This window comes from Kwoniella europaea, chromosome 1 (genome assembly GCF_036810445.1).
Source record: "Kwoniella europaea PYCC6329 chromosome 1, complete sequence".
NCBI lineage: Eukaryota > Fungi > Basidiomycota > Tremellomycetes > Tremellales > Cryptococcaceae > Kwoniella > Kwoniella europaea.
In genome coordinates, this window is record NC_089487.1 from 4,564,662 (window position 1) to 4,577,126 (window position 12,465).

At 45.1% G+C, this 12,465-nt stretch overlaps 2 protein-coding genes across 2 annotated transcripts; one reads left to right on the top strand and one right to left on the bottom strand.

The window, feature by feature from the left end:
• Positions 1–1,424: 1,424 nt before the first annotated feature.
• On the top strand, positions 1,425–1,682 carry V865_001726 (uncharacterized protein; the record flags this gene model as incomplete). The annotated part of the gene is made up of 1 exon (XM_066225540.1): positions 1,425–1,682. The coding sequence occupies one exon, from the start codon at positions 1,425–1,427 to the stop codon at positions 1,680–1,682; it is 258 nt and encodes an 85-aa protein (XP_066081637.1).
• Positions 1,683–4,724: 3,042 nt separating this feature from the next.
• On the bottom strand, positions 4,725–12,449 carry V865_001727 (uncharacterized protein; the record flags this gene model as incomplete). Its single annotated transcript, XM_066225541.1, has 27 exons — positions 4,725–5,066; positions 5,136–5,167; positions 5,234–5,480; positions 5,623–5,880; positions 5,945–6,070; positions 6,132–6,305; positions 6,371–6,474; positions 6,540–6,717; positions 6,781–6,987; positions 7,056–7,225; positions 7,289–7,434; positions 7,491–7,640; positions 7,712–7,930; positions 8,025–8,224; positions 8,283–8,461; positions 8,524–8,643; positions 8,701–8,977; positions 9,029–9,286; positions 9,351–9,578; positions 9,643–10,341; positions 10,398–10,652; positions 10,707–10,857; positions 10,912–11,060; positions 11,124–11,755; positions 11,809–12,157; positions 12,216–12,390; positions 12,442–12,449. The coding sequence occupies 27 exons, from the start codon at positions 12,447–12,449 to the stop codon at positions 4,725–4,727; spliced, it is 6,033 nt and encodes a 2,010-aa protein (XP_066081638.1).
• Between the last annotated feature and the right edge of the window lie 16 nt (positions 12,450–12,465).

Genomic DNA, 12,465 nt, shown 5'->3' on the forward strand with positions numbered 1-12,465 from the left:
GTTACAGTCAGTACAAGCTGGAAGCCGTCGTGATGGAAATATTGGGTATATGATTTGTCGAAGGACTTTGCTGATCGTCCTACTTACATTCCTTCATGGCACAAATCGATATGAGGACCTCCATCGATTGATCCTTTGTGCTATCGCACAGCATAGATGTCAACTTGGATGTTATGTTCTTTGTCTTCCATTTTGATTTTCCAAAGTCAATGGATCGTCACTCAGTGAATGACAGAAGACTCCACAATGGCCAAGCAGAGACTCATATAAATCGATCTATAATCCAGAGTTACACATTTACGAGCATGGAATCACTTCATATATACATATCACCTATCCAACAGACACACATTTATCGTTGTAAAGCATATTCAGAATGAGTTATCAGACTAACGGTATCCCTCTTTCTGACATGAACAGTTCGCAGTACACATCTCACGATCGACCTTCATTCTCTGCAACTTCCCAAGTCGCCACTTCGAATCAAGGCACCAGCACTGAAAACAACAATAGCACCACTCGACCAGAAGGAAATGGTTCGAGTACTGCTGCACCCGGTGGATCTCGTAACTCCCAAACAGCCCAAGGTAGCTCACGAGGTGCACTGACAGCTTGTATGGATCATAGCTCAGATTGCGTGGTTAGGAATGGGCAGCTAATCGTAGCGGGCTCTTGTGGCTGCTCGGTGGCTGCTTTGACTATAGGAGGGATAGTAGGGTGCTGTCTGTACTGTGACTAGCTATCCTACATTCACGTCATCCTCGTAGCTCGAATTATGACCAGCGAGGCTTATACAACCATGCATTGACGTACGATTCGATATATTCACAAAACTCTCTGCAATCGTGAAAGGATGAACACCACATGGAAATAAAAATTACATAACCTCTGCTTCTCCCCTCTATTCATTCTGGTCATCACACAGGAGACTAGAAGTTTTCATGAGAAGGCGTATTAATGGAAAGGAGAGTTTTCGGCAATGCCTCTTTATCATCTTGCAGCCTTTGCTGGTAGATGTATATGCCAACAAAGGTTGATCATACATCCTTCGATCCATGACATTTTCTACCTTTATACATCAATCGGAGTTTGTGTTTACCCTTACATCATGTAGGTCCTACGGATGTGCATCTTGCCAAACTGACCCGAGGCCCGGTATCTCGTCTCTAGGCCTGACTCTGGCAAGAAAAGGTATATAAAGGCTTATATCAGATCAATTCGTCCTGTTCATAACTACCAGACTCTGTCAGTCATCATCTGATTATTCATTCGATTAACAAGCTTTCATCAAACTAGTAAGTCAGTCACCAATTTGCAGTTTCACTACTTTCGTGGGCCTGACTTGACAATCACCAAAACTTGTCTAGTCTCAGCTAGCTGATGTTCTCTTCATCAGAGTCATAGTACAGCTTCAACAACATACAATGAGCGACAACAACACTACTGCCGATAACGCCTCTACCTTGAGTGGTGCCACAGCATACTCTTCTCAAGCCGCACCATCTTACACTCAAGGTGGTGGCGCAACGGCCGGTACGACTGGCACTGAGTCGCAAGGCCATAGCAGCGGCTGCTGGGATAACTGTTCTTGGGAAGATAAATGTAAGGTCGCTACCTGTGTGGTCATCACAGGCGCTGCCGCCGGTGTTTCCGGATGTGTCTTTGGAGGAGTCTGTGATTAGTAGGGCTCTACCGGACGTAAGTCAGATCAGATGGTCGTGCACTGTCGTGCTGTACTTTGGGATTTATCAAGACTTGACTGAGCGGTACTTGCTTTTGGAGCCTCTGTATTTTACGGTAGGAATATGCATACAACAAGTTCAATGTCGATAGCCCAGTATTTGTTTCAAATGTCTTTGATTGCAACGACTTGGATTGATAATGAGGTTTCGGTGGCACTGCTATTGTCGAGGACTGCCAGAACACGGTCGTTGTATTTGGCATGTGCAGTCTCCTACAAGATCCCCAACGGCATCAAGGACACACTACTTGTCAGCAACAAATACCTTGACGAGGGAATACTGTATATACAGTGGACCGCTGCTTCGTGATGTCATGAAAAGACAGCGATAGCTAATTTGATTCATATTCTGCGGCTTACCTTTCCGTAGGATTGATGATGTACCTAGCCAAGAAAGTATTGTACACCCTGCGTGGCGCTTCACCGTGTCTTGCTCTTTGACCGGTATACTGCTAGAAATTTCCGCAGGGGCATCATCATCATTTCAGCTTGCAAGCGTTCTCGACAATGCCTGTTTTGTTCACAAAGGAGTTTCAAGGGGCAAGGGTTCATGGTCCATTCATGTAAGATATGATGCGGGTATGATCGGTATCTACGATGATAAAGCACGTTTCGTCTTTGCTTCGATCAAAAGTACAATGCTTGATCCATCACGTCATTTGAGCTGGGTGACTTAGAACAAATTCATATGCTGTGTTTTGCTCCAATGCTCTGCGAGTAAGGCGTACAAGACTTGTACAAAAAAGGCATGGATCCTACTGGAGTTCTCAAACGCCCCCATCGTCATCCAGCATACCACCTCTGCAGGATAACCTAGCTGCAAACTCAGTGAGTGACCTGCCGTTGAGTCTAATTCAAACCCGATTGTCCTTAAGGTCACGATATGCTCACTCCATTCAAACGGCCCGGTTGAGATCGCATAAGGAGCATGACGCTGATCAAGACGAATGACTGCATAAAATGCAAAGATCCTCTATGGGAGGGAAAGCCCTTCAAACTACTATCAGTTTAACATGATGAAACGCAGGGTGGAGGGGATATATCCCTTGTCCAGTTTTGGGCTTTGGTCCGATATGACCGTACCACCGTGTTATCATCGGCGCTGACGTCAAAGGATCTCTCGAGTTCCCAAAGATAAGACATCCGTAAGTATGGCAGCAGCGCTGCTTTCCAGCTTTACTACTGTAGACCCTTTCCGTTAAAGGCAGAAGTCTTGAAACGTCGGTTGTTTGCAGCTGAGGATATGTTTTATACAAAGGATGTATTATGGAGCGGAATCGCTCGAATGACTGTTTGGGGTCGGTCAGTCTCGGCAGAAATTGGTAGAACATTGCCAATTATTCGTTGCACCGACAGAAGTGACACCTCCCCATGTTTCACACGAAGTCCGACAGTAACATACACTTCGCAGCTCAGCCGCCTCTGGATGGCTATAAAACTGGGTAGTGCATTGTTCAACGTCTCTTGATCAGCATACCATTCAGCTCTCACAATAAGATATCATCCCACCCAAATCGGATCCCACATTACAAACCAAACACTCCCATACACAAAATGTCTCAATCGGATCAAACTTATTCACTCTCGAATCAAACTGCCACTTCTACCAACGATGGCAACACACAATATTAAGTGGTGCACAAATGACCCAGGCCCGAGATACCTCTGCCACTGGTGGCACCGACGAGGCAGGTGAAGCTGCGGCCAGCTGGGCAGCTTCCGCTTGTCAAACTGGTTCAGCAGCAGTCGCCTGTATCCTCCGGACTGATTAGTACATTCGCTGCGAGATGGATATAATCCCTCTACAGGTGCATCGATGATATGAGAGGGAATTTTTGTGAGGTTGAGTTGGATGCCGGAGAAAAAGAGGTCTTTAGCGTCACACGGCAGTACATACATATTTGCTTATCATATTGCTACGTCAGGTGCGCCATGGATGAAGCAACAGTATGATCCGCAACACACAGGCACAAGATATTCTTACGTTCTCTAGTCACCAGGGAGCCATGCAACCTTTTTGACGTCTAAGATAGTGATCAAACCCCACTGCATCGAGATGACTCATCGAGCGCATAACGAAGGATGCGATCCCTTGATGTCCTTCTAAAGGAGGCGACTTTCAGACGGCTCTGCCGTAATTCGCAGTCATGCCACTTGTAGCTACAATGTATGGCTGTAGTTCCTCAAAGGATGTCAGAACGATCAGAAGCGGTATTTGGAAGAAATGGACTATATACAGCAGTTGGCGGAACGTTATAAAGGTAGAGTGGATTAGCACTCTTCAGTTCGTTGACTTAATCTCCTGTTCACAATTACAGTATCTCAATTATAGCCCCTTAGAGCCTAAGCTTTTTTGCAAATTCACCCAAACATAACAAGCCACAATATGAGCTCAAGAAATGCCGACAGCACCACTTCCTCTGGTTCACAAGGTCGGCAATTCAATTACACAGCTAGTGCAGAATCAAATAACGTAACCTCTATTCAATACTCATCTCCTAGATCTCTCACCATAGAAGATATCCCACTTCTCCCCCCGGACTTTCAGGCTAGATGGGCCCAGCTATCGTACGAGGAACAATGCAACGTTGGATCGGGTACCTGTATTGCGGGTCTGATCTGCTGGACATGCGAATGCGCCTTGTGCTGCGGCTGTCATGCAGGCTGAGATACCGTTAGGACGCACAGTCTCTCTGTACGCAATATTTTCTGGGCAGTAGATGAATAGGTAATATTGACGATGATACGATGCATCTGATGTATCAGCCGTTCCAGGATAAACGGAAGCTGTTCATGTCTCATATTCAGTATGACATACAAGTACAACAAGCGGGCTTATGTGAATCTTAATTCATCAGTTTTCCTTGCAATTTCTCCTATGTCAAGATCCATAATTTCGATCAATATGGAATACCACTGTAGCACGATCACAAATTCAGTTTAGCCCATTTCCACACAACATCATAATCTTCTAATTATTTACTCACTTTTGTATCTTTTGGAACCCATCATACACATTCGATCTCATATTCTCCCTCGCGTTCTCCACAACACCCATCATGTAATCTGCGGCTTGTCTTTCGCTCAACTGTAGTTGGAATCGATTCTTCAATCTCGTTATCGTGCCTTCACCTTTGAATGAGGGTAATGCTGTTCCCAACATAAGATGAACAGCATCGACCAGTTGATCCGCGTGAGGTCGAATAGCGAGGAACGCTTTGACAGTCAATTCAGTGAACATCTTGTATCCCTGAGAATCCCTTCCGCCCATGAGAGCTACCATCTCATGGTTGAGTTTGAACGATGAGGGCTCGAATTTGATTCCCTACAATCAATTACAAGCGAAGTCAGTCACCTTGTGTTAGAGGGACTGAGAGCAGAAAGCTGAACTTACTCCTGGTCCAATATCAAACAAGAAACCAAAATCTACAAATATCACAATTTTGTTAGCGCGATTCGCAAAGAACGAAATACAACGTATAGCTGACTTACCGATATGCACTATGTGTCCTTCCCCGTCTATCATGATGTTACCATTATGTCGATCTTTGATCTGCAGGATATAACATGCGACGGAGTAGGCAGCCATAGACTGAATGAAATTGAGTCTGGCTTTCTGGAAAGAGACAGTATCGACTCCACCATACTTATCAACAAAGTACGAGAAAAGATCGTTGATCTTCGCTCGACCCATTTCGTCTCGAGAAGTCGCGTTTGGTACTACGTCGATGACACCGCACTATATGATGATAAAATTCATTATCAGCACCTATTCCAAAATAATACAAGGCATAGAGTTGTCGACATAGAGGATGAAAGTGACAAATGTAAGATTGTAATGCAGATACAGCTTAGACCAGGGAATGAGCTGAATCACTCACTCCAGGGGCAGTAGCAGTAACTCTGTAAGGGAAGAGGTACAAAGTCAATCCAATTGATGTAAAAACATTCTTGAACATCGCTATAATCTGTAAGGCCAGGACGTCCTGTCGACAGTCATCTCCGACTTTGAAGATCGCAGATTGCCACACATCATACTTGGTCTTGACCAATCGGGCTTCGTCTGAAATTTCGATGTTAGAATCGGTTGGTAAGTCGATACGTTCTTTTTGCACCTTGAACGTTGCCATGAATGGTGCCTGTATACGTTACTTAGTATACGATCCCACATCAAGAAATACCGGAGAGATCAGGTAGTCTCACCTTGGCATGACTCTGTAAAGGCCTACCCGACTTTCTATCCAGATCTATCACCACACCATCCGGATTACTAGGTAGATACACTCCGACCGAAAGGTCAATCAAAGCCATTTCTTCGTCGATTTTAGCCTATAGCAAATCATACATCAGCCTCAGCTGTCCAGTGCTTTACAGGGGGCAAAATACATACCTTTTTCTCCGGTTTGGATTTCTTGATATAAGGTTTCAATTTCCCCGAAATGGAAGTCACCGCGTCGAAAAACGTGAATTCGAGATCGTAGAAACCTTTAGCTTTTCCTGATAGTCCAGCTACGATCATATCGATCATCCTGTCCAAGAGAGGCTTCATAGGATCCGGTTGTGACTATCAATAACAATTCCATCAGTTTGAGCGAAAAAAACTTTGGTGATCATACAGCCGAAACGTACAGCGTCATCATCCCTGTATGTATTAGCCTTCATGTTCCAGATGATTTGGTGGCAGAATAACTGAGATATCTTGGAAGTTTCGAATATGAATCGTTCGACATAGCCTATGAAGCTATCAGCAAGTTGCTCCGTCGGTCATTACAGTGGTCGAAAGTTGTGGTTAACTTACCTAAGGCATCGGCCCTCAGAGCTTGTACCACCTGAGGTACGAAGAAGAAAGTCAATTCCACTGGGTGTTGTTCCAATACTCTCATTGCGTATTGTAAGATCAATGGGTGATTACCATAACGAGGTTGGAAATACACTATGGCAGTCACGGGAGGAACAGCCGACCAAACAGGTAACCACTATAGGCAAACCAAGAAATCAGCTCTCGTATAGAATTGAAGACCTGATGACAGCTGACTTACCTTGAGTGCAGCTTTAGCGTTGTTTTCCAATCTATCTCCAAGTAAGAAATGGAGTGCTTCTGGAACATCAATCACGCTCTTTGGATCAGATTTGACTAATCGACTGATCTCGGCTTGAACAGGCGCGTTCTTGAATCGTTCGCCCATGTGGATAGCCATAGCTGGGTTGACCTTCCACGCTTTACCAACCAATCGCGTCCACTCGTCCTAGATATCAGAAATGATACTCAGCTTTACAGTGTAGGAATACGACCGATTTTCAGCTGATTACTTACACCAGTGATTGACCTTTCCAATGCTCCAGCTGGCGGGGCATTAGGTCTTCCATTCTCATTCAAAGGGTTACACCATACACTCAATCTGGAGATCTCATTTTCGATGAGCAATTGTAGCAGTTTCACCCTATCTCGATGATGCGATTCGTATTCGTGCATGGATGCGGACCCTAGCAAACCGCAAAGCGTATGAGCTATCTCCTGACTGATCGAGATTTTGAATGACAGCTTACCTCTGATCAAGAACGCAGGGGCTCTGTCAGACAACGAGGAAGTCGAATGATCCCCTCGTATCTTATCTTCTTGGACGATCTGCAACAGATCTTGGAGAAGTTTGATCTCCGCCCCTACTTGTATCCTATCACTTCCAAAGGACCATCTGTAGAAGGATCCTTGAGCAACGCACATTCAGATAATTGAAAACACGAAACTTACTGAGGTCTAAATGAGAACCAGGAGAAAGCAGCATGGAACAATCTATCTCTGAATCTAAGCTCGAGAAGAGCTTCCATCCTACTGCTAGCTAGCATTTGAAATCCAAATAACAGTAACGAGAACCTGACTTCTCTCGCCAGCGGATGAGTACTATCAGTGCACCACACCCAAATCAGCTACCCGTCAAAGGGGCAATTCGTTGATCAGAGCTGTTGACTCACCTCATTTGCTTATGAGCTTTCAGACTTCTCATCATCAACCTAATCAGACAGACCATGATACCTCTTTCACGATATTTTATAGCTTGGAATTGACTCGATAACACTTGCACTAAAAGAAGATGTGGTCGAAGGAGTTTTCTTGCTTTGGCCAATTCCAGATCTAAGATCTTCTTGTCGGAGGGTGCATATTCTACAGGTTGTTCGAATGGATCTCGATAACTGCGAACAAGTGAATGTTAGTCATAGCTCATCACCTTCCTATTTGCCATAATGAATGTCACCGGGAATTTTATTGACAGGCATGATCACGTACTTCATAGATGTCGAGAAAAGACCTTTTCGCTGTCTAATAGTCTGCAGCCAGCCGCCGGTGATTGCGCCAATAATCGCAACTTCAGCCTCAGGTCTTTGTCTCAGCAGCCACGTCCAGGCGTCTACGCCAGCAGCTATAGCCAGAGGGGTGAAAGCCGCCATTGGTAGTTCAACAAGATAGTGTAAGATATCTCTGTCCATCTATATAATCGATTCATCAGCTTTGCTGCACGATCTAGACAAGGCTCCGGAGACTTACTTTTGGTGAAGCTATCAACACCGAGACTGCTCTAAGCAAGATTCGTCTTATCTCAGGAACGTTAAATGGTTTGTTCTTCGTCCGGATGTTCGATGTTGCCTGAGCCAGTTGGGATTTGAATGCCAACAATTCAGCAGGCGATGAATTTGCAGGTGAACCTTCTTGTAAATTGCTCAAGCCTGCCGATCATCTCATATTAGCTCTTATTGCCCCTGATAGAATCATCAAAAAGCAAACATGCCTTGAGTAAGAATCAATCTTGCACCGCTTAATTCTCCATTGAAGTAATTCTTTGAAGCGAATTGACTAGCAACCAGATTTGAAGAGTCCGATGGCCATCCCCCAATATTAGGCATGATAGCTATTCACGATGCTCCATCAGCACACATCATCTTGTGCAGCCTGAATGAGGACTTACTTTCTTGCCTATCTAATCTCGAAATGGTCTTGGAGAAATGCAACGCCAGACCAGCTCCCATTTCCACACTATCGATCAAAAGAACATCTCTTGATTCGTTCAAATACGATTGAAGGGTGGACTGAACTTCGATGGGCGCTCGGGATATCGCGACTGTCAACCAATGTTTTGTGACTGAATGAAGTTGACTGGTAATTTCATTCCGTACCGCATAATCATCAGTTAAATGTAGAGTGAGTTCCATCTTATCTGAGGTGAAGTCGTATACCGGTGAATACTGCAATCATCCGTCAGCTTCTGCTACTGACTTAACAAAAGTGAGACTCACTTCATCAGTGTATTGCAACTCGCAACTCCTTCTCATCAAGGTCAAGATTTCTAACAGGGTGAATACGACTTTCCGATCGCACAACAACGCGGAGAAAGTTTCGAGTAATTGTCTAGCATAGTTCAGAGCAATTTCTCGTACCTTGCGCATTCGATGTGTACAGGCGACAAGAATTTTGCAAACTTCGTCGGCCACGATCGGCGGTAATGAATGGGTGATAACTTGGAGATATACCTGTTTCATGAATGACGAAGTGATCTGTTCCGAACTCCCAATATTAGCTCGTGCATGTAAAGATCATGGCATGAAAGTGGCAGCTGACCTTTTGAGCGATAGCGTCCAGACATCCAATCAGAGGACTTTCGTTGATCGACTCATTGCAGAAATACTGAAGCAACACTGACGGTCGATATTTCATCGTTCTAGCTTCTTCGAGATCTGAGATCGCCATCAACAGGGTAGTTTGAGGTGTAGTCATATTTCGGATATCGTATGAATGCCTCTGATGAGGTAGATACTGTGTTAGCGCAGTGCGTTGTGATTGTTGGATCTATCATTAAAGCATGTCAGCTCATTCTGGCCATCCGTAGTGAATGGGTGGAAGACAGGCTTACCGAGGCAGCATAATCTTTCCTTAGGATGGAGTTATAAGCCAGATCACTAGCTACAAAATCGTTCGAGCTTTCCAATACCAGAGCAGGAGTTTTGACTGCAATCGTCCTCAAAGCATTGGTTTCATGCTCTGATAGACGTTTCTGACCCTCAGGTCCACTAAGGCCAAACACCACGCAGAGAAACCACAGATTCCTAAAATGAGCGACTAGTTCGGATGTAGCACCTCTGTCAGGGTGATAGGAGTTGTGTGATAGGAGGGTAGCGATCGGGATGAGTAAAGCCGCGAGCCAAGCTTTCATATCTCCTACTCTCTTAACACCTTCTTGTCTAAGTTGAGCCACAGCATCTTTATCCCTTGAATCGTATCCGTGAGATGCCATAGCTACCATCTGAGTCTGGGTGCCTTTGTCCGCAAACAAGGTAAGTAATTCAACAAGATATCCATCCGCACAGTCCAAGCGATTACCGAGACCTTTAGCCAATGTAGTTTGAGCAGCAAGAACGGCGTTAGAGGAATTACGGGGATCTTCAGGGTGGGACGATCGAGAAATCTGGGAGAATGCTCGGTAGACTTCCACAAGGTCTCCGTTCGGAGCTGCAAGGGCCAATGGCACAAGATTTGTGACGATAGTAGACTCTGTAGCGAGATCCACGCCTCGAAGTCGCTGTATCAGCATCGAAATACTGAGGTGAATGATCTGTACGATAGTCAGCTGAAGCGCCAATATCAAGAATAATCCGTAGCGAAGCTTACATCTTCTTTTCCTATTTCTAATGCCAACCGAGAGACTACTTCTACAGCAGTTACCGCGACCAATCTTCTTTGCTCTTCTGTGGCTCTGTTGCCTGTCGCGTTTGTCTTTACAGTAGAAGTATCTGTTTCGCCCTTGTAGTGATGGTGAAACGGAGTAGACCGGATCGACATGCCACCTGGAACGCTTGTGCTATGACTAAGCGTATTGAGTAAGGAGTATAGAGTGGATGAAGTGAGATCATCGTTGGCGGACATCTACAAAGTGCATGAGCTCCGGTGATCCTCTCGGAAAGAGAACCTTCAGCTCACCTCAATACAGATAGCCAAGCATTTTGACGCTGCCACCACGGCTGGTGGGACCGAACTGGCTGAACCACCCATCTCACCCTCGAAAGCGGGAATGGGACTGAGCAAAAGTCGTCGGATGTGATGAGTCATAGCTGTTCCTAGGGACCGATCACTGCAAATGATATGTTAGCAGTATACATCATGATCATGAAGACGACCAACTTACTTTCTGACCTGAATCGAGGTGCAGATAAATACAGCTTCCAGGACTCTCGGATCAACCACTGATGAATCTTCCGATAGGAGCAATTTCAATCTAGCTAAGTGTGTAGAGTCTGCTTCAGAATGATGCAAAGATAGGTTATTCAAGAGGTACTAAGTAAGAGGTGTAAGTTGTCAGCTTCGCGCGACATATGGAAAAACACTCGTCAGGCTCACCAATACCGATACCATCAATTCTACTTCTTCATCGGGTTGACCTCCAATGCTGAACAAGCTACCTCTTCTCGAATATGGAGATTCCTCTACGATCGAAGATCCTCCCATTAGGTCGGTCCACCATCTCAACGCTATTTTCGTAGCTTGATCTAATACAGCATGATCCTTTTCATCTGTTGATAATCTGTTGATATCATCCATCACCAAAGCATTATCTACCAACTGCTTAGTCTGCTTCTTCAATATATGTGCATTACCTTCTTGACCGTATATATGAGAAGAAGGATGATGATACCCTCCTGACTGGTGAGCGAAAGCATTCTGATATTCCCCTACGTTGGGGTGAGGGAGTAAAGGAGTTGACAGGAGGACATTTGTGATCTCGGTGACTGCCATAACTACTCCACTCGGAGTGATCGGATGAGGAGCAGTGAATGGAGTGGTAGGTGGCATACGAATATGAGGGGTTGAAGCGGTCGAAGTGGGTTGATGAACCAGTTTGATTAGATTAGCAGGTGAAGCAATCGATAACAGAGATTTCACAATCGACGCGATGGTCCTTGGAGGGAAAGGAGGTAAAGGGCAATGTGAGATGACTGAATGCAAGCAGTGAAGAAGTACTAGAGGGAATGCTGCACATCTTTGTGTCAGCTAAGTATGGCATTTTCTTCTAGGGACAGCTTACTTATTCCAGTAGATCCACTCATCAGTCCTTCGATCTTCTCCACAAAGTCCTCCAGCACTCCTCCGATATCTTCTCTGAGTTTTGATTTACCCCATGCTACCCACAAGAGCGCTTTGAGCAGTCCTTCGCAAAGTTGAGCTTGACTATTGGATCCGAGACCACCAGCCTCCAAGCTTCTATAAGATGATGATGGACTGTTATCTCCACTCGGAGAAGGGTTGGCATGGCGAAGAAAACCGAAAAGCAGTGCATTCAGTCTCGATAATGATTCGCCAAGATGAGGTGATGTGAGAGGAAGGGAGGAAACGTAATGGGCATAGGAGATGGCATGGTTGATTTCGAATTCGGTCTGTTGACTGCATTCAGCTTGGATATCACGAAGGCTGTGGGAGCAATCGACAACTCACCCAATCGTCTTCGTTGTGAGGTATCAATTCCTCCACATCATTCGCACTGAGAGTATTGTTTGGCAGCCCATCCAATAATACAGAAATGGAGTTCTCATCTTCCGTGGTCTTGGCGTCTTGAGCGTAACTTGACGCGAGGGAAGTAAGGATTTGAAGATGTAATGGCTCGTCTAGGCTATACGGGATTGGTCAGTCATGACACTTCACATTGTTTCGTAATGCTTACCAGTCCATCTTGCCTGCTCTGCGC